This window comes from Bufo bufo, chromosome 8, assembly GCF_905171765.1.
Source record: "Bufo bufo chromosome 8, aBufBuf1.1, whole genome shotgun sequence".
In the NCBI taxonomy this organism is placed as follows: Eukaryota; Metazoa; Chordata; class Amphibia; order Anura; family Bufonidae; genus Bufo; species Bufo bufo.
The window spans coordinates 13,173,782-13,195,778 of record NC_053396.1 but is presented as its reverse complement, the minus strand read 5'-3'; the positions used below and the strand labels follow the sequence as shown (position 1 = coordinate 13,195,778).

The 21,997-nt window shown below is 48.5% G+C and overlaps 1 protein-coding gene across 1 annotated transcript; it reads right to left on the bottom strand.

Annotated features, from left to right (window-relative positions):
- Nucleotides 1–1,445: 1,445 nt before the first annotated feature.
- On the bottom strand, nucleotides 1,446–21,193 carry NELFB (negative elongation factor complex member B). The gene is made up of 13 exons (XM_040405120.1): nucleotides 20,915–21,193; nucleotides 20,334–20,497; nucleotides 12,707–12,806; nucleotides 12,403–12,633; nucleotides 11,637–11,822; nucleotides 10,799–10,911; nucleotides 10,611–10,713; nucleotides 8,311–8,406; nucleotides 7,846–7,988; nucleotides 6,885–6,991; nucleotides 6,313–6,454; nucleotides 2,645–2,753; nucleotides 1,446–2,419 (listed from the first exon to the last, which is right to left on the bottom strand). The coding sequence occupies exons 1-13, from the start codon at nucleotides 21,014–21,016 to the stop codon at nucleotides 2,279–2,281; spliced, it is 1,737 nt and encodes a 578-aa protein (XP_040261054.1). The 5' UTR covers nucleotides 21,017–21,193; the 3' UTR covers nucleotides 1,446–2,278.
- Nucleotides 21,194–21,997: the final 804 nt, after the last annotated feature.

Sequence of the window (21,997 nt, the reverse complement as noted above, 5' to 3'; positions counted from 1 at the left end):
CACTTTGACAGATCCAGACCATGTAAACATGATCACACCTGGCTCTGACTTGTCCTAAAGTCAAAGTGCAGAGGGCGCAGCAGTTGCAGAGAGAGCAGAGCCTCTAGGTGTAATGACAACGCCCCTGTTGCTCCTAGAGGCTCATTTGTATATATTAAGAAGGGACCAACACAGATGTCTTCAGCTGCCGAACGCACATGTAACAGGTCGGCCAGTGTCATAGGTACAAAACTGCTGACAGATGCCCTTTAAGGGGCTATTCCAATCTTGGGCATGTAGGGTATAACCACAAGATATGACGTAGGTGAAGGCCCTAATATCGGCTCTGCCCTTTCTGTAATACCTATAAATGTCAATGGAGCCTGTTCATGCGCCATAAATGCCTAAGGGAAACTGCGACTGCAAGACCTGATCCGCCTGAGCTCCTATAGTCATGGAGAACCAGTCTATTCATTACATAGTGGAGGATGGAGCTGCACTGCTGTATGTTCAATCCCTATACCAGGGCTTAGCAACCTCAGCAACTCCAGCTGTTCAGAAACTACAACTCCCAGAATGCTTCATTCACTTCTGTGGGAGTTAGAACAGCTGAGCATGTTGGGAGTTGTAGTTTCACAGCAGCTGTAGTGCCAAGGGTTGCTGATCCCTGCCCTATACCATCCCTTTAAGAGGTCCTTACTGTGTAAACCCAGTCTTAGGCCTCTTTCACACTTGCGTTGTCCGGATCCGGCGTGTACTCCACTTGCCGGAATTACACGCCGGATCCGGAAAAACGCAAGTGTACTGAAAGCATTTGAAGACGGAACCGTCTTCCAAATGCGTTCAGTGTTACTATGGCACCCAGGACGCTATTAAAGTCCTGGTTGCCATAGTAGGAGCGGGGGAGCAGTATACTTACAGTCCGTGCGGCTCCCGGGGCGCTCCAGAATGATGTCAGAGCGTGATCACGTGATCCATGCGCTTGGGGCGCCCTGACGTCACTCTGGAGCGCCCGGGGAGCCGCACGGACGGTAAGTATACCGCTGCCCCGCTCCCCACTACACTTACCATGGCTGTCAGGACTTTAGCGTCCTTGCAGCCATGGTAACCACTCTGAAAAAGCTAAATGTCGGCTCCGGCAATGCGCCGAAACGACGTTTAGCTTAAGGCCGGATCCGGATCAATGCCTTTCAATGGGCATTAATTCCGGATCCGGCCTTGCGGCAAGTGTTCCGGATTTTTGGCCGGAGCAAAAAGCGCAGCATGCTGCGGTATTTTCTCCGGCCAAAAAACGTTCCGTTCCGGAACTGAAGACATCCTGATGCATCCTGAACGGATTTCTCTCCATTCAGAATGCATTAGGATAATCCTGATCAGGATTCTTCCGGCATAGAGCCCCGACGACGGAACTCTATGCCGGAAGACAAGAACGCAAGTGTGAAAGAGCTACTTGGGAAATTTAATTTTCTGCCCTGGAAAAAGCAACGTGACAGATGGAAAAATGTATTAAAAAAACCCCACAAATGTTTATTTCCATTTGGTAAAAATAAAAAAATCTATTTCAACACAAGGCAAGAGTGTGGTGTCTGGTGTGTGTGTGGCGGCCATCTTGCCAGTTACATGGCGACTCTTCTTGTGACTTTATTTGCTCTTATTCAACTATTTCATGGTCTGAGTCGCGCGCAATTTTGCTTTTGCCACACCCATGGGATGGTTAAAAAAGAAGAAAGAAAAAACGGAGCAAAACAGTTGCGATCACGCACGCCTTGCATTGAAGTCTGTGCAGGCAATGTCACAGGCCGCGATGTGATCCCAGTTACTACTGGCAATGTCACGGTGCATCATGTTTTGCGCGCCCACCATCGTCATGTAACCCTAGCCTAATACACAGAACAGTCACATAAACTTGAAGCATATGGGGAGCATTTAAGGAAACACTCCACCCAAAGAGGTCCGGTGCGCGTTGCATAAGGCCGGGGTCACACGTGACTCATTAGCTGCAGCGTTGTACAGCACTAGCAATATGGATGTGAATCTCTGAATTCTCATCCGCACAAAAAACGCAAGGAAAAGGTGCGGCATTGTGGATTTCACCCTTTGCGATGGAGAAGGTGAACTCCGATGATATTACCGCTGTCGTACACAGGGTTTTTGCTGCGGAAATGCAACACAATCCACAATAGATTTTTTTTTTTGTCACTTCTGAACCCAGCCTAAATGTCCGGCCATCCTCAAAAGCAGGGTTTAGATCACAGTATGTGGGCACCTTTATACACTACTCCTGGCACCATCAGAGAGATTAAACCACCGGCGGTGTGGGCATGTTGTGCAGGGACAAGTCCATGGCGGTAGGCTCTGGTTCTGCGGCCGGGGGGCTGGCTTTCTTCTGCTGCAGCTTATCACTCAGCTGGTTGTAGAGCTCCTTTACTGGCTCTCCACTCTGTAAGGCAAGGAGCGGGCATGAGTGCAACGATTTGGAAACCCTGCACCGCAGGGGTGAATTCGCACGTGGCGGATTTGATGCAGACGTTGCTGCAGATGTCCCGTTCATCCGAATAAAGAAACGGCCCCATTCAGATGAACGGAACGGATTTTCTGTCGCAAAAACTTCGGCGACACATCTGCCGTGTGCGAATTCACATAGCAACCCCAAACACCTACTTACTGTTTTGGTAGGTTCCAAGGCTTTCTGTAAAGACTCCAGTTTGGAAGGTGCCACTTTGTGGTGGAGATGAAGCAGCAGGCGGAGGACATGTCTGTGAATATTTTCTTTTCTGCAGACAGTAAAGATTTTTTATTTTTTTATATATATGGCCTCAAATAATAATTAAGGTAAACGTCTAACCAAAAAAAGTTCATCTGAATCGTAGTTCTATTTGATTCTGGGTGACATATGGCTGTCATTACAGCTTTTACAAGTTAAAGGGGTTATCCCATCTTAGACAATGTGGGCATATCACTAGGATATGCCCCCCATTGTCTGATAGGTGCGGGTCCCACCTCTGGGACCACACCTACAAGGAGAACGGAGCAGGGGAGAGTTGAAGTGAATGGGAGCACACCGTGCATGCGTGGCCACCGCTCCCATTCATTTCTATGGGGCCGACGGAAATAGTCGAGCCAGCACTCGGCTATTTTCGGCGGCTCCATAGAAATGAATGGAGGGCGGCTGCGCATGCGCAGTGCGCCCTCCTCAAACTTTCTCCCCTCCATTCTCCTTGTAGGTGCGGGTCCCAGAGGCGGGACCCGCACCTATCAGACAATGGGGGCCTATCCTAGCGATATGCCCTCATTGTCTAAGATGGGAAAACCCCTTAAAAATATATGTTTTTAGAAAATCCTGATTTATAATGCAACCAGAGGGGTGGCCTGGCAGCTGCTTCATGTGGGTTGTTTCGGGTATTGTAGCTCATCCCCATTAACGTGAATGGGGCTTAGCTACAACGCCACACACAACCCTTTGCTGTAAAACCTGTCATGTGACCAAAGATCGCTGTGTAGCAGAGCAGCCACTAAACTGAATGGAGTCGTAGCGTGACGTATAAGTTGCTGCCCTGGAACCGCTAGAGATCTTTGGTTGCATAGTAATGACAGCCAAGATCGCCGCGTATCCCCAGCCTTAGGCTTGCATGAGACTGTATGCATTTTGCGGATCTGCAAAATACGGATATGTCTATTATTATTTTTCTTCGGGTTCATTGACTTCAGTGGGCCCATGGTCTGCATTGTGCGGCCAAGTATGGGACAGGTTTCAATATTTTTGCAGAATGGACATCCACATGCAATACGCATCCGTATGTATGTTCCACAAAAAGATAGAACATGTCCTACATTTGGCCGCAAAATGCAGACCACGGACCCACTAAAGTCAATGGGTACGGAAAAAAAAATTGTATGCAACGCGGACGGCACCCGTATTTTGAGGATCTGTGATTTGCGGACAGCAAAATACAAATGGTGGTGGGCATGAGGCCTTCCGCACATATTACAGTATATACAGGTTTTACTAAGAGAATGTGGATTAGCAGATCCCATGGATTTGTAAGCAGATGCTGCCCGACCCGACAGTATGTTCCTGCAGCCCTACAGGGTTTGTATCCGATCGCTCGTCCTAGTCTATTTCTTGTGTGACATACACATACGAATGGGTGTTCTCTGTGAACATCACGCGTCCCCCGCTGCGTCCATTGGGCACTGAGAACATAATCTATTCAGGTCCCTACTCTCTATGCTGCTGCTGGACAGACAGTCTTCTGTGCTTGCAGACAAGGATCCATCCAGAAGCAGAATAAATCACGTCACCACCGCCATGTTGTGTCCCATGGACGCAGCGGAGGACAGCACACAGATTCAGACCCGGAGGCCTTCTCATGTGCCACGGAGGTAAGGTAGTGTTTGACATACAGATGTAGATCACACAAAAAACAAAGGTCAGCAACCTCCGGCACTCCATCTATTCAGGAACTACAACTCCCAGAATGCTTATGGGAGTTAAAAGAACAGCCAAACATGTTTGCATGCTGGGAGTTGTAGTGCTGAAGGTTGTTGATCCCTGGATTAGGACCTATCTGCAATGATTTTTATAAACTGACCGTCCCTTTAAAGGAGTGTCATTATGTAATAAACAAGGGAATTGCTAGCTATGCAATTCTCTAAAAGAATCCAAGCCCTAGCCTCCATAGCAGTCTGCGTTCCGCAATCTGTCCTCACAGGAGACAAGGATCCCTTATACAGAGCGGGCTGACCTTCACCGACATACCAGCCTGGCCGGAATTTATCAGACCTCTGGGCAAACATTTACTCTGCTCGGACTACAGAGAAGAAATTTCCATCCAGAAGGAAAGAGACGTCATGTGGTGTTTACCCTGTTAAGTACACGGGGAAGAATTATTGACATTTTCAGATCTCAGAAGATTCGGAGCAGAACACGTACATCTCAGTGCGTGACTACTGGGGCATCGTGACTTAGGGTTTTCTCCTTAAAGCAGACATGTAACTTCTCCTGAGGGGTCTGTTTTACTAAATACTTGTATTCCCCATGAAATAGTTCCAGAGCATCTTTCTGTAGAGCTCTGTATTGCGTCCTTCTTCTGTTATTCCCCCTGGAAATGGATAAATCCGTGCACCAATCCAAACGGTGGTGACGGTGTCAGACTGTATAAGGACACGCTCTAATGACAAGGAGAATTGTAATCTCCAGCTCAGTCTTCATTCCGCCTGCAGCATTTTTCTGTCCGCCTGATGAAACTGAGCCGATCCGTCCTGGCACACAATGTAAGTCAATGGGGACGGATCCGTTTTCACTGACAATAGAAAACGGATCCGTCCCCCATTGATTTTCAATGGTGTTCAAGACGGATCCGTTTTCGCTATGTTAAAGAGAATACGAACGGATCCGTTCTGAACGGATGCAGACGGTTGTATTATCTGAACGGATCAGTTTGTGCAGATCCATGACGGATCCGCACCAAGCGCGAGTGTGAAAGCAGCCTTATGCATACACTTCTGTGAGGAAGATGCTGCAGAATAGTAATTTCATGGGGAATTTTGTATTTACTAGAACAGTTCTGTCGGCGACAGGTCCTCTTTACTGCCCAGCACTGATCAATCCTCCTTGGTATAGAATTCCTGTCGCTATGGACTGTCCCAATAGTTTGACAACTGCTGGGTCCAAATGTTATGGGCAGTTAGGGAAAAAGGGGTTCATTTTAATGGGGAAATTCAGCCAAAAGGATCTTCCTATCTTCCCTAGACACACATGAGAACTTCAAAATGGTGCAGTCTGTGAACTTGGCCGCCAGAGATTTCCAGAGCTCAAACCCTTTGGACTCAGCCCAGAGACTGATCTTCTCACACACATGTATGACAGGTCGGAGGTTCATTTAGGCTCCATTCACACGTCCGCAACGTGTTTTGCGGATCCACGGAGCTGCAAAACACGGAAAGCGGCAATGTGCATTCCGCATTTTGCAGACCGCACATTGCCGGCACTAATAGAATATGCCTGTTCTTGTCCGCAATTGCGGACAAGAATAGGACATGTTCTATTCTTTTGCGGAACGGAAGTGCGGACCCGGAAGTGCGGATTTGCAATTCCGTGTACGGGCAGCACATCGTGCTGCCCCATAGGAATGAATGGGTCCGCAATTCCGTTCCGCAAAATGCGGAACGAAATTGCGGACGTGTGAATGGAGCCTTAGACTGGACTTCCTCTTTAGACAAGCATCACATGAAGCATGTAGGATGGGGATGACCTGTTGGATCTGATAATCTGGCAGATCACCAGTCGCACAGCACGGTACTGGATAAATCGCCGATATAAGAGGGGCTTACTTGGTGAGAGCCATCAGAAAGAAGCTGTCAAAGATGTGGGTGCAAAATTCTTCTGAACCAAACTCCTCAGACAGGAGCGTCAGGTTACTGGTGAAGAGGTGCAGGAAGATGTCGGTGAACGCCGTGTCGTTGTAGGTCACCTCTGCAGACAGAAAGTTGTCAGTGGTCAGTGGAGGACTTCAGAAACTGGCAAAGAGCGGCCGCGGTGCTGGATTATCAGGCAGATTCCTGCATTATCAGGATGTTATACTGATAACTATTTGGAAGCTCTCGGTATATCACTACAGAGATGCCCATGATGTGGCCGGGGTAAGCGGACGTGACGTCATATGGCAGATTCCACACGGCAAATCTGCAGCAATTTACAGCACAATTCGGAGTTTAAAAATCCCGTCCACAGAAATTTACAGCGGAGGAAAAAAGCAAGCAAGCTGTAGATTTGCAAATCAGGAGAAAGGGATGAGATCCACAGCAAAATCTGCATGCATTACATTTTGCTGTGGATCTCATCCCTTTACACAGAATGGACCAGGCCACATCTGGACCCAGTCTAAGGACAAAGCTGCACTTACTGACGGCGGGCAGCAGGCGGAGCAGAGAGTTCTTATTCCTCTGCTTTGTGATGTGCAGCAGGTAGTAGAGTCCAATCTCACAGGCAATTCTGTTCTCCTGCAGAAACCTGCCAGAGGGGTGGAAATCACAAAAAATGTAACCAAAATAGATCTTATGATAATACAAAAACTCGGGAACATTTCACAGTCTAATTTTAAGGTAACATATTAAATGAATTGTATATTGAGTTATAGCTCCGGGTCTGATACATGGGCTGTTCCTGACTTGATTCGCCCTTTATATTTCTGAGGTTACATGCTATGGCAGTCGTTTCCAGCTAAAAGATCATCTACTGCAGCCAACAGGGCACAGTACTGAGGCATTCGCTTCAAAATCGTGGGCCTATTGGTTCTGGCCACATAGAGCAGCTGCAGGGTGTAAACCGACACGTGGAAATGGTGCACCAATGGACTTTAAGGGATGTCTGGCCTTGAAGCTGACAGTCCCTCTTGTCCAAACCTGTGCCCCTGTCCGTATAACCTCAGCAGACTCACCTTCCCGTGGTCCAACCGCTGCTCCATTCCCGGCCCCTTCAGTTCCTACAGACCAGGAAGCAGCTGGGTCCCATGACCGCCCCTGGCAATCAAACGCCTCGGCGGTCACATCGGCTTGGATGTTACATCACAGCTGTGAGGAACCTGTGGCCGCTGAGGCCGCTGATTGGCCACAGCAGTCGCAGTGGTGGGACCTCGAGCAGGTCTGGATGGAAGGGGTTGTTGAAGCCAAGGCCAAATAACCCCTTTAATTGTCTTTTTCTCTTTTCAGATATTAAAGGAATACTCCAGGTAAAACAGATACATTGAATTATACTTTGGTTCACAGCACGAGGGGTGGAGCATGACACGGAGACTTCCGGTGCTCCCCGTAAAGCGCTGCACTGTAGCAGACAGTAATGCGACATTAACCCCGCACCCTACTCACTTAGTAAAGACATCCGGCAGGGTATTGGGGTACATGACGGGCACTTTCTCTTCTGTCGGTAACTTGTGTTCTACATTATATGTGTAGTCCTCAACCACCAAGGACATCAGGAGAGGCAAGAACTTGGTGATCAGCTCCGTATCCTGTAAAGAGAAATAACGAGCCGTAAGTCGCAGAGGTAAGTGGCTCCTGTGGGGGGAGGAGGACGACTAGGACCGAGTGCCGTGACATCAACTCAGGGGATAATCGTAGTCTTTATGGGAGACATGAAGAAAATTACGCCAAGGGAAGCTCCACTTCTGGACGACGACTTGCCCACTACATACTGGACAATATATTACAATTAGAAAAAAAAACCCGTCTTTTCTTGTTCCTTTTGGTTGGATGGAGGAAGAACAGAAAAGTCGTATTGATGGATTTCTCCCCTCCTTCACGCCGTACAGAGGCCCCCATACTCCAACTTACCAGCTTGGGCTCCTTAAACACCTGGCTGTCTATCATGTCCCAGGCTCCGTGCCCCAGGGAAAGCATTCTGAGAAGCAGATGCAATTCATGGTTGTCCTGCAAGGCAGAACCATTGTAGAAATTCTTACACAAGACTCCGGGGCCAAAAAACACAACAACAATCAACTGGCGCTCGTCTACAGGGCCTTTCCAGAGGCCAATACTGCCTACAGTGGTTTGGATATTGTCGGCAGTACATTTAGTATGAACGTTCTATCCCGATCAACCCTCCACCCCCCAAATGTGCACAACTCCTCCATGTTCATTATATGAATAGAGCAAAAAAACAAACAGATGTGTCTGGCGGCAACTCCCATGGCGACATCTGCTGGCCGTATATAGTTACTGCACAACACAACTGTGCCTGATATTGCAGTGCAGTCCTGTACACTTAAAGGGTCCTCTCACTTCAGCAAGTGGCATTTATCATGTAGAGAAAGTTATTACAAGGCACTTACTAATGTATTGTGATTGCGCATATTGTCTCCTTTGCTGGCTGGATTCATTTTTCCATCACATTATACACGGCTCGTTTCCATGGCTCCGACCACCCTGCAATCCAGCATCGGTGGCCGTGCTTGCACACTATAGAAAAAAAAAAAAAAAGCACTGGCTTCTCTGGTGGCCAGGGACATAGGAAAGCACATAGGCCGGGGCGCTTTTTCCTATAGTGTGCAAGAACGGCCACAGATGCTGGATTGCAGGGTGGTCGTAACCATGGGAATGAGAAGTGTATAATGTGATGGGAAAATGAGTCTGACCAGAAAAGGAAGCAATATGGACAGTAACAATACATTAGCAAGTGCCTAGTATTAACTCTCTCTACATGATATATGCCATTTGCTGAAGTGAGACAAACCCTTTAAAAATGGGACTGAGCCTCAGGAAGTTACAATACCAGGCACAGCCACTGCACAACGTGCGGCAAAACAATGAAAGGGAGAAGTGTAGCCCCTTCAATATCAAAGTCTCAGAAACCCCCCTTAATTACTGCTTTTCCATGAAAGGGAGTCCCCATGTATACAGGAGTGAGATATATATATATTATCACTGAGGGCAACTTCCTAAAACTTCACTTTAAAACAGTTTATCATAAAATACAGCCAAAAAAAAAATCAGGTCCCTAAAATACCAATATGGCTGTATTACCGCAAGTAAATCGGCGAGCTGTCACACAAGGACGGCTCGCGCGATCATAACAGCACGTCAGAGATACCTATGCCTGCCCCTATGCTTACCCTGGAAAAATCTGCTCAGCCCAGAGATACACCTTGATGGTAGGAGTACTCTGTCCACGTGCCACGGCTAAGGCTACTTTCACACTGGCGTTTTTGGAGATCCGTTCAGGGCTCTCACAAGCGGTCCAAAACGGATCAGTTTTGCCCTGAATGGATAAGGGTCCATTCACACGTCCGTTGTTTCTTTCCTGATCTGTTCCGTTTTTTGCGGAACAGATCTGGACCACTTCTGTACCCCTTCATTTTCAATGGGTCCTGAAAAAAAATCGGACAGCTCAATGTCTGATTTTTTTTTTCAGGACCCATTGAAAATGAATGGGTACAGAACTGGTCCAGATCTGTTTCGCAAAAAAACCGAACAGATCAGGAAAGAAACAACGGACGTGTGAATGGACCCTAAGGATGCGCTCAGAATGCATCAGTTTGCCTCCGTTCAGTCTCCATTCCGCTCTGGAGGCCGCCTGACGATGTGGAGGCAAACGGATCCGTCCCCCATTGACTTTCAATGGTGTTCAAGACAGATCCGTCTTGGCTATGTTACAGATAATACATTCTGAACGGATGCATGCGGTTGTATTATCTGGACGGATCCGCACCAAACAAGAGTGTGAAAGTAGCCTAGACTGTCCTTATGTAGCCCTATAGCTTATCGGATACAATATGCGGAGTCCCAAGACGTCCTCCGATTTACTTGCGGTACTACAGCTATATTGGTCCTTTAGGGACCTAATTTATTGGATGTATTTTATGATAAACTGATACAAAGTTAAGTTTTAGGAAGTTGCCCTCAGTGAATTTTCTGTTATAGCAACTGTCAGATATTATTTTCAGTGATATATATATATATATATATATATATATATATATATATATTATATATTGTGACCCAGCAGCAGCGCCATCTAGTGCCTGGGCTGGGTTTGGTATTGCAATGAACAATAATAATGCAGCCCCTTTTTTATCTAATCCCCAACAGCCCCTTTAAGCAACCGATAAGGGGAGCAATGTAGGTAGGTTACTCACCCTGGGGAGGGATTCTTGGCCGATCAGCTCCTGCAGGTTCCGGATGGTGCTCAAAGCTAAAGTGTTGATGGCGAATGGGTCACACAAGATCATGGATAAATCTCTGTCATATTCAGAAGAGAAATCATTAACACATAGGGAGACTAGTCACAGGAGCTGACAGTCTATTAACACTATGGTGTCCTCACCCCAGAACCTGTTCTTGACCCTTCTTCACTCCATCGAGAAATCCCTGTAACTCTCGAGCTCTCTTTGCGTCCACAAACTTCTCTCGGATGCAGGCGTCCAGGCACCAGGTGAACTGCACGGCGACAAAAGGGAACACATTAGGGACTGCGTCTACGGAAAACTAAGGCCCATGTGCACCAGTCTCCAGGTCGTTTTTCCTCTGACTGGTGATCATAATCTTTTTCAGCTGAAAACACACACACCCTGACTTCCTGGTGATGTCATCACTCAATGTGAGAAAGCAGAGCTTCAGTATAAAGCATGCAGGATGGACACTGGGACTATTGTATTTTTTTTATCATTCTGTCTTTGCTGTAATGGAAATGATCTCTGCGGGAGCTCACTTGCTGCTGAGCTTGTTTTAATACACAGCTGGAAACAGAACCGCAGTGTAAAGCATGGGGAATAGAGATGCATATTTCCGCAATTAATCTGCAGTCATTGGTCGTGGCGGACAATAAATGCCAGGAATTCGGCTTTAGCTTTCGGCACTCCCAACTGTAGAGCACCAGTCAGGGGTCAGAATTGCCATTGTGATTATCGGAAGAGCTCGCCAGCAAGGTCGATTACCATCTAGTACAGTGTGTTGTCTGGGCATGCTGGGAGTTGTAGTTTTGTAACAGCTGGGGGGCCACTGATCTTGATCATCGAATTAGTAAGAAATGAATAGTGAGCTGCATTTAAGATACAGGGGGGAGGGGGGGGGGAGGGGGGCAGGCCATAAGGCTCCCGACCAGGTACGACATTACATTAAAAAGAAATTATGGACCCAAGAAAGGACGTGAAAAACTCCGGTACCTTGTGGCAGGGGTCGACCGTGCAGATCTCACTGACGTCCAGGTCATGTAAGGACATAAGAAGCTCCGCCCGCAGCGTGCAGTAGTGAACGTTTCGGGTCCTCAAGAAGAGAGTGCGCAGGAACTGCAGGACCATGTCATACAGCTTCACGTTCTTCCCGATCATCTGAGTCAGTTTATGAACCACCTAACGGGAGGCAAGAAGAGAGAACGTTAAGGCTCCATTCACACGTCCGCAAAATGTGTCCGCATCCGTTCCGCAATTTTGCGGAACGGGTGCGGACCCATTCATTCTCTATGGGGACGGAATGGATGCGGACAGCACACAGTGTGCTGTCTGCAGCCGCAATTGCGGAGCGCGGCCCCGATTTTGGGTCCGCAAAAAAATAGAGCATGTCCTATTCTTGTCCGCAGCTTGCGGACAAGAATAGGCATTTCTATGGGGGTGATGGGCTGGTGTGTTGTGGACCCGCAATTTGCGGGTCCGCAACACACCACGGACGTGTGAATGGAGCCTAAGGGGGAAATCCGCTGAAAATGTGGAGATGTGTGGATGGGAATGAAAAAGCTCCTTCCGTCTATACACCGGGTTTCAATGTCTTTCTTCTGTTCTGAAATATGATCATTGGAAGAATCAGGCCCAAAGCCTGAGGCTGCACTGCTGCTGATGTAAGATCTCCCTGACAACACTGCCTCTGACATCTCGCAGTAGTGCAGCCTCAAGCTTTGGGTCTATATGAGGAGAGCGTGCAGACTTGGGCTCTTACCTCCCCCTGTCGTCTGGTCTTTGGGGACTGGCTGAAGAAGTTGTGCAGGACGGAGAGGTCGCTGCTGAGCAGTACGTTCTCCTTCTCCTGGATGTACTGCTTGAGCAGAGGAGAGACCTCGTCCCCGAACAGAGCCTGGTTATCCTGCCAGATCTGCCGCTTCACCTCCACGGAGCAGGCTTTATACAGATCCTTGTCGGCCATCACCAGCTTCAGCTTCTTCTCGGGCACCTGACATAGGGGATCGGGTGAGTAGAAGTTATCGGACCATGTGCAAAAAGCACTCACAATGCGGTGACCTCACCTTGGGCAAGTGCTTCATGACACACATGACCACCGGCTGGATGGACGGCATCTTCACCAGGGGGAAAGACTTCTCTAAGAGCTCTTCTAACTTGGTGTATCTGCCAGGAAAAAATATATAATTATATATATAAAAAAACACTGACTTTAAAGGGGTTGTGCAAGCATGACTGGACCTGTAAAGATGACTTACCTGCTTCCACGTTCCTCCTCCTCCCGGCCTGCTAGGCTAGGCTCCCTCGATGTCACCATCCCGTTTGACATTGTTGCAGCCAATCACTGGTCGCAGCCGAGACCGTATCCCCTTGTATCATGTGACCATTTGTCATTATGTAAACGGATCCGGTTTCTGCCACGTCCAGTGATTGGCTGCGGTGACGTCAAACAGGATGGTGACACCGAGGAAGCCTAGCGGAGCATCGCAGGCCGGGAAGAGAAGGAGCGGGGAGCCAGCGCTGGGAAGCAGGTAAGTCATCTTTCCATTACAGGTCCAGCCAAGTGAATGAAAAACGGCGCCATTCATTCACAACCCCTTTAAGGGTATGTAGGTGTATTGCCATAGAAAAAATTTCATGCCTGACCCTTGGGTTTGCGCCAGGGCCTCAGGGACCCAGATGGTCAATGTGGAATCCTGCTAATTACCTCCACAGTGGTTTTTATTTTCTACAGTGGAAATTCGCAGAAACCGAACTCACACGGCTGCTGTCGAGTTTACCGCAGAATCCACAAAGCAATCTGTGTAAAACCCAACATTCATAGCCCCAATATGTAGCTCTCCAGCTGTGACAAAGCTACAACTCCCATCATGCTCTGACAGCCGGTTGCTAGTAGGGCAAGATGGGAGTTGTAGCTTCGCAACAGCTCGAAAGTCACAGGTTGGAAATCACTAATGTAGGTCAACCTGCAGCCTTCAAGCTGTTGAGAAACTACAACTCCCATCATGACCTGACAGCCTGGCAAACCGTGGACTGGAGATAACTCCCATCTCGGTTGTTTAACCTCTAAGATGCCACAGTCGATAGCAATACAACTGGTCCCGGAAAAAAAAAAACACAAGCTCTTAGTGTACTTTCACACTAGCGTTAGAACTGCCAGCCGGATCCGGAAATCCGTATGCAAACGTATATCATTTGTTTCCGGATGCGTCTGACAAATGCATTGCAATACCGGATCCGTCTCTCCGGTGTCATCCGGAAAAACGGATCAGGTGTTTATCTTTTTCACAGATTTAAAGGTTAGCGCATGCGCAGACCGGGAAACCGGATCCGTTTTTCCGGAAAACAATTGGTACCAGATACGGGATTAATACATTTTAAATGGCAATTAACGCCGGATCCGGCAAGTGTTCCGGAATTTTGGCCGGAGAAAATACAGCAACATCCTGAACAGATTGCTTTCCATTCAGAATGCATTAGGATAAAACGGAAGCGTTTTTTCCGGTATTGAGCCCCTAGGATGGAACTCAATACTGGAAAACTTTAACGCTCGTGTGAAAGATGATAATTACACTTACTGGTAATTGGATTTTCCATTTAGCCTCCCCCAAAAGGCACTAAGCAGGAGGATTCACAGAGTAAAGAAGAACTTTAGGGAGGGACCACAGCGGACAAAACGTTACGCCCGAAAGAAAGGCCCCTATTAGAGATAACATCCAGTCTGTAGGGTTTGAAAAAAGTACTGGGACTGGACCAGGTGGCAGCCTGGCATATCTGGGCCAGGGAAAGAGGCACCTTCTGCCCAGGAGGTAGAAATTGCTCTAGTCGAATGGGCTTTTAACTCCAGGGGAGGAGTAGCCCCCTTCTCTCTATATGCCCTGGCAATGGTCATCTTAATCCAGCAGGAAATAGTTATTTTTGAAGCCCCTTTGAGCTCCCTTTCTTCCTGGATACTGGACTAGTAGGCGACTTGATTTTCTTATATCCTTAGTGGCTTCTAGGTAAGTCAAGACACATCGCCTGACGTCTAGATTGTGCTACTGAACCTCCTTGCCGGACCTGGCCTGTGGACAGAAGGTAGGTCATGAAATTTCCTGCCGACTATGGAATTTTGTAAATACTTTAGGTAAAAAGGAAGGCTCATGCTTTAAAATTATTCTGTCATCCAGAATATTTAGATATGGTGGACGGCAAGATAAGGCCTGGATCTCTCCCACCCTCCTGGCCGAGGTGATCGCAATTAAAAAGGCCGTCTTTAGGGAGAGTAACCTAAGAAGGATCTCACTTAGAGGCTCAAAAGGAGGATCCATAAGTACAGAAAGTACTAGATTAAGGTCCCAGGGAGGCACCATGGATCTAACTGCTGGGTTTAATCTATGGGCACCTTTGAAGAAACGTCTGATTAAAGCTTCAACTTTCATAAAAGCATTAAGGGCCGCTACCTGGACCTTCAGAGTCCTGACCCTTAATCCGTCTTCTAGGCCTCTTTGTAGGAAATCAAGAATTATCTTGACGTCTGGCAAGACAGCGGGATTGCAGGCATCTTTTGTGAAACGGAGTAAAGCATTCCAGATCCGAAGATAAATCTTAGACGTGACAGGCTTCCTACTATTTAGTAGGGTGTTAATAACCGCGTCTGCCAGTCCTTTGGCTCTTAAAATGGAACGTTCAACATCCAAGCTGTCAGATTCAACGGTCGCACATCCGGATGTTGGGCCGGGCCCTGAAGAAGAAGATCCGGAATCTGAGGGAGAAACCAGAACTTCCCGCTCGAGAGGCTTAGCAAAAGGGGGAACCGAGTTTGAGGATAGAGGATGTAATTCCGGACTCCAAACTCCCTGGACTAGCTGATCTCTGCGGTGAGCCCCCAACCTGACCCGCCTGCATCTGTTATCACAACTGGGTCTGAGGATCTCCACTGAACGCCTTGGTTTAGATTTTCCCTTCGTAGCCACCACTGTAGAGGAAGAGGCACCCTCTTGTCTAGGGATAAGCAACTTTTGTTCCAGGTGGAAAGGAGAAAAGCCTGTAATATTCTGCTGCGGAAAAGCGCCCACCTGACTGCTGGGATGGCTGAGGTCATTAAGCCTAGGACTACCACAATTTCTCTGAAGGACACCCTTGGGTGGGACCGCAAAACTGAGATTTTTGCTATTATACTTTGGATCTTCTGTTCCGGTAGAGAGGCCTTCATAAAGGCGGGAATCCAGAAGTATCCCCAGGAAGATATTCTTCTTGGTGGGGATCAAGTCCGACTTCTCCAGATTTCATTTCCAGCCTAGGGACTGAAGGACGTCTCGGACTACCTGGAATTCTCTGAGGAGAATCTCTGGCGAATGAGCCGTAATCAGGAAATCATCTAGGATCTCTTGCTGATGTAAGAACCCCGAAACTTCTGCCATGATCTTTGTAAAAACTCGGGGAGCAGATGAAAGACCGAAAGGGAGGACTTGAAACTGTAGACGGGTCAGGCGATCTTCCAGGTAAATCGCAAACCGCAGGTATTTCTGATGATCGCTGTGAATGGGAACGTGATAATAGGCATCCGCCAAATCTAGAGTGATCATGAAACAGTCCTGAAATAACAGACCGATTGTTGATTTGACTGTTTGCATTTTGAATTTTTTGTATTTGACATGTTTGTTGAGATCTCTCAGGTTTATAATGGCCCTGTAAGAGACGTTTGGTGAATAGAACCCCTTCCCTTTCTGATCCGGTGGTACTGGAACGGCTGGTTTTAACAGTAGGGTCTGAACCTGGGATTCTAGAAGTAATTGCTTTTCTTTTCTGTTTAATAAGAACCTTTCTGGAGGGGGGGGGGGGAGAAAAGAATTCTATTCTGTAACCGTAACGTATCAGATCTAGAACCCAGGGGGGTTTTGAAACCCCTTCACAAGCTAAAAGGACATTTTTTAGTCTTCCCCCTACCGGTTCTCGGTCATCAGTAATTTGGCTGCTTGGTGGATTTGTCAGGGTTAATTAGGAAACCCCTACCTCTGCCTCTTGAGGGCTGCCAGGAGCCCGAGTTCTCTTTCTTTTTTTGGTCAGGCCTGCCCTTTCTCTGGGTATGAAAGGAGCGGCGATGCTGAAAAAATCTGGATTCTGATGGGAAGCCCTTCTTTCTATCAGATGCCTTGTCTAAGATGTCATTTAAGACTGAACCAAAAAGCCTGTCCCCCTCACAGGGAATACTACATAGCTTGCTTTTTGAAGTGTTGTACCCAGACCAGGACCTTAGCCAAACGGACCTTCTGGCTGAGTTCGACAGGGCCGCTGTCTGACCAAGTCAGCAGAGGCATCTGATAAGAAACCAGTAGCTTGCTTTAACACTGGTAGGGAGGTCAGGATATCCTCTCCGGGAGTACCTGCAAGTTAGGCTACATGCACACGACTGTATGTGTTTTGTGGTCCGCAAAAAGAAAAAAAAAAAAAAGAAGAATTACATCCGTATGCCATCCGTTGTTTTTTTTTGCACATCCATTGTAGCAATGCCTAAAACGGACATGTTCTATTTTATTTTGCAGGGCTACGGAACGGACATACGGATTGAAATGAATGGGTCCGCATTAGGGATCGACCGATTATCGGCCGATATTGAGGATTTTGAACGTTATCGGTATCGGCATCTATTTTGCCGATATACCGATAACGTATTGGGAACACAGAACGCGCTGCTGACAACGCGTTCTGTGTTCCCTCCGCAGCACAGGGGAGAAGGAAGCAGTGTCTCCTCCCCCTGTGCTGCTGCTGCCGCCAATGACAGAAGAGAAGACAAGAGGAGGGGAGGGGCTGTGGCCGCTGCGCCACCAATGAAGATGAGCCTTTCATTCATTCATATACAGGAGGCGGGAGCTGGCTGCAGAATCACATAGCCGGCTCCCGACCTCTATGAGCAATAGCTGCGGTCCGCGGTAGTTAACTCCTCAGGTGCCGCGGATCGCAGCTACCGCTCATAGAGGTCGGGAGCCGGCTATGTGACTCTGTAGCCAGCTCCCGCCTCCTGTATATGAATGATAGAGAGACTTATCTTCATTGGTGGCGCAGTGCGCCCCCCCCCCCCAAGCCCCCTAGTATTAATCATTGGTGGCGCAGTGCGCCCCCCACCCCAATCCCGGCCAATAGTAAAAACGTTGGTGGCGCAGTGCGCCCCCCCCCCACCCAGTATTACTCATTGGTGGCAGTGGCCACAGGATCCCCTCTCCCCTGCTCCTCCGATCGGAGCCCCAGCTGTGTAAGCCTGGGGCTCCGATCGGTTACCATGGCTGCCATGGTAACATCCCTGATGCTGTGTGCACAAAGCACAGAGCAGCAGGGACAGTGTGAGATCCTATTCACCCTGATAGAGATCTATCAGGGGGAATAGGACAAGTGTTCTAGTCCCTAAGGGGGCTAAAAGTTAGTTAAAAAAAAAAAAAAAAAAAAATTAAGTATAAATGAAAAAGACTTATAAAAAAAAAATACACATTAACAATAAACATATTAATTTTCAGCAGATTTGTGTAGGAATTTTTATTTTTTTCTCAAAAATGAAAATTCCCAGAATATCGGTATAAATTATCGGCTATCGGCCTGAAAGTTCACAAATTATCGGTATCGGTCCTAAAAAATTAATATCGGTCGATCCCTAGTCCGCATCCTATCCGCAAAAAAAAGGAACGGACACGGAAACAAAATACGTTCGTGTGCATGTAGCCCAAGTGTTCCTCTAACTGAGATAGCCATAAAGACAGGGTCCTGGCAGTGTAGGTAGCAGCAATACTTGACCTTAACATGAAGGTACAGGTTTCCCAAGACTTCTTCAGAACAGACTCACAGTTTTTATCCATAGAGTCCCGTAAGAGGCCTACATCCTCAAAGGGAAGGGAGGACTTCTTAGATATTCTGGCTACTGGGGCGTCTACCCCGGGAGTTTTAGCCCAATGGGTCAAATTCCCTTCACTAAAAGGGTATTTTCGTTTGAATACCCTAGAGACTAATGATCTTCTCTCAGGGTTCTTCCAATTTCTTTAAATTTTCATGGACTGGTAATACACGTCTTTCTTTTTATCCCCCAGACCTTTAAACATCTGTTCCTGAATTGACTGGGGCTCTTTTAACTGCTCAATGTTCACGGTAGCCCTGATATTTTTTAGGAGTGAATCTGTGTCTTCAATAGAACACAGGTGTCCAACCGATTTATCATCTGAAGAAACTGAGTCGGAATTGGAGGAGACTTCTCCTTCATCAAAGTCAAAATCAACATCCAGAGGTGCGTCAGGAAAAGATCTGGAGGTAGAGGGTCTGTGAGGAATCACCGCCATTTAAGCCTCAATGGCGGAGCCGACTTCATCTTTGATGATAGATTTCAGGCTGTCCACTAAAGATGGGGTCTCTTCAGCCATAATCTTATCTGTACATCTCTGGCAAAGGGGTTTCTTTATGTGGCCGGCAAGCTGTTTTTTACAGATGGCACATTTTTTCTTTAGTGAAGGTTCCCCACTTTTGCTGGCTCTGCCCTGCAATAAAAAATAACCCCTTCAGGAAGAACTTTGGAGTGATCAATTTAAGTGGGAACCTTCCCCATGAAACCCCAATGGTGTACAAAAGACGCATCTCTAAGGAGGAGGCTTACCGGGCTTAGGGCCTTGAGGTCTGCGGACATGTCAGCAGGCAAAGACATGGCTGCTCCAACACACCGATACGATTTGTCCAGCCCGCATTTTCAGTAGTACATCCGAGTCACGTGGCACAGGGCGCACGCCGACGCGCATGTGACCTATTCTCACGAGACTCCGGCCCCGAGTCTCGTAATGCCGGCTTCCTCCCTTAGCTGCCCCGCATGGAGGCGCGGTATTGCCCGGGGCTGCCTGCGATTGGCAGGACTTATGCCTAGACGCCGGAAGGACCTGTATCTTTCCCTGGACCCGGCGCCCTGCTGCAGCCCTCCTGAATATTTAGCCAGGGGAACGGACGGACCTAGGAAAAAAAAAAAAAAGGCTGCGCGACATCTTCCATAGCAGGAGGGAACCCCTGCTCTATTCTCCACTTCATCCCCGGAGGGACAGGAAACAACTGGAGAAGGTAAAGGGGAGGAGGCTGGTAAATGATTGTTCTCCATATTGTTTCCTGTCCCTTGTAGGCGGGGTATCCTCCTGCTTAGTGCCGTTGGGGAGGCGTATGGATAAGTACCCTAATACAGAAACATTAATTGAAAATTTCAAAAGTTATGACTCTTGGAGAGTAAAGAAGAAAAAAAAATTTTTTAAAAAGAATTTGCTGCGTCCCTAAGGAGTTAAAGGGGAACTCTAGCGTTGGTTATTTCTCTCAAGTTGCTACAAATTCTAAGCAGCCCTACAATAGTTATATCTGTCTCTAGGAAAGTTGGGTACCAACCAATATGGCTGCTTTTACAACCCACACAGGAGAATTCTGAGCACACCACCGGCACTGACCAGTGTTGCACCCAGCTTTCCCAAGTGCAGATACAATTAGTGGGGTGTCCATTACAGCTCCCATAGGGGTGATCACCCAGATTTCTCAGGCTCCTGAAGAGCAGGCCTGGCAGGGATACATCCCTCACACTGGAAAGCAGAGTGATTATCGTGTAGGGGGGGTCATGGCTGCCAAGCTGGTTGTCAGAACCCTTCAAGCTGGTGGGTATAACAGAGGGTGGGTGAGCAGCGGCGAGGAGACGGGGGCCACAGCACCACAGACCTGTCCCCGTGTTTTCCTTCTGCTGCGATGGCCGACACTTTATCCAGCAGCTTCTCCCTTAGTTCATCGAACACAGTCTGGTGGAACTCGAGCCGGGGGATGCTGTGAAGATCCAGAAACGGCAGCGCTGACTGCAGTGACGGCAACAGGACGCCATTTTCTGTCTGGAAATAAAGTGAAAGAGGTATCGTACCAGAGGGCAGCCAGGCGACAAGGGGGGGGGGGGGGGGGCGGTAGCGGGAGGGCAGCCAGGCGACAGGGGCATCGGCGGGAGGGCAGCCAGGCGACAGGGGCATCGGCGGGAGGGCAGCCAGGCGACAGGGGCATCGGCGGGAGGGCAGCCAGGCGACAGGGGCATCGGCGGGAGGGCAGCCAGGCGACAGGGGCATCGGCGGGAGGGCAGCCAGGCGACAGGGGCATCGGCGGGAGGGCAGCCAGGCGACAGGGGCATCGGCGGGAGGGCAGCCAGGTGACAGGGGCATCGGCGGGAGGGCAGCCAGGTGACAGGGGCATCGGCGGGAGGGCAGCCGGGTGACAGGGGCATCGGCGGGAGGGCAGTCAGGTGACAGGAGGGACAATACCTGGAACTGCTCTATGGCTTTCAGGGGTTCGGTGCAGTTGGTCAGTGTTTCCTTCAGATCTTCCCCGTTGGCGACCCCGAGCTCCTGCAGCCCCGCGAACATCCTGAGCGCCGCTCTTCCCTCCACACTCCGGGCTACAGGCTTGTCCAGGCTGGGGCCCCGCTCCTACGGGCCCTTAGGACGTCCCACAAACCTCCAGTATCCAGGGTAACCCCGGTCCCCGGCTCTGCAATCAAAAACAGTACACTTCCGCCTCAGGCGCAGCGATCACGACGTCACTTCCTGTCCATCACCGAATCCTGTCCTCCCGGGAAAATGTGCCCTTCTTCAGAGTTCCGGGCGTGATGTTATCTGTTATTTAGCATAGTCTGTGTCCAGTGATTCTCCAGCTGTTGTGAACCACAACCCCCACCATGATTGTGAAAGGGACGGATGAGAGTTATTGCACAACAGATGGACAGCAGACCAGTAATATATCAGAATGCAGCCATCTTTTACTAGGGGCCTTGCACCTGTTTTTGGTTTTATGTTAGCAAACAGCGCCACTCTTGTCTATGGGTTACGTCTGGTATTGCAGCTAAGTACTACTGAAGTGAATCCCGAGAGTAGCGCCATTCCTGCAAAACCTCCATATATTGTGCTTCTGTACTCTTTAATAAATCAAACTGAAAGGGCATCTGTCAGCAGTTTTGTACCGATGTCACTGGCTGACTTGTTATATATGCGCTTGGCAGCTGTGTTGGTCCCAGACCGCACTTACACTGCCTGGTCCTGTCAATAGAAGTGCAGAGGACGCGGCAGTTGCAGTGAGAGCAGAGCCTCTAGGTGTAATGGTAACGCCCCCGTTGCTCCTAGAGGCTCATTTGCATATAGTAAAATATCATTTTTCTCAGCAATGCGGGCACATAGGAACATAGGACCAACACAGACGTCTTCAGCTTCCAAGCGCACATGTAACAGGTCAGCCGGTGTCATAGGTACAAAACTGCTGACAGATGCCGTTGAACTGTGCTTGCCACGCTCCAACCATTCATTCTCTATCTTGAGGATCCGCTATCAAAATCCTAGAAGACCCCTTTAATT

Coding starts and splice junctions, on each gene's coding strand:
- NELFB (XM_040405120.1), bottom strand. CDS start 21,016: ATGTTCGCGGGGCTGCAGGAGCTCGGGGTCGCCAACGGGGAAGATCTG. Junction 12,634..12,706: donor TCATGAAGCACTTGCCCAAG/GTGAGGTCACCG, acceptor CCCCTATGTCAG/GTGCCCGAGAAGAAGCTGAA. Junction 10,912..11,636: donor CGGTCGACCCCTGCCACAAG/GTACCGGAGTTT, acceptor GTCGCCGTGCAG/TTCACCTGGTGCCTGGACGC.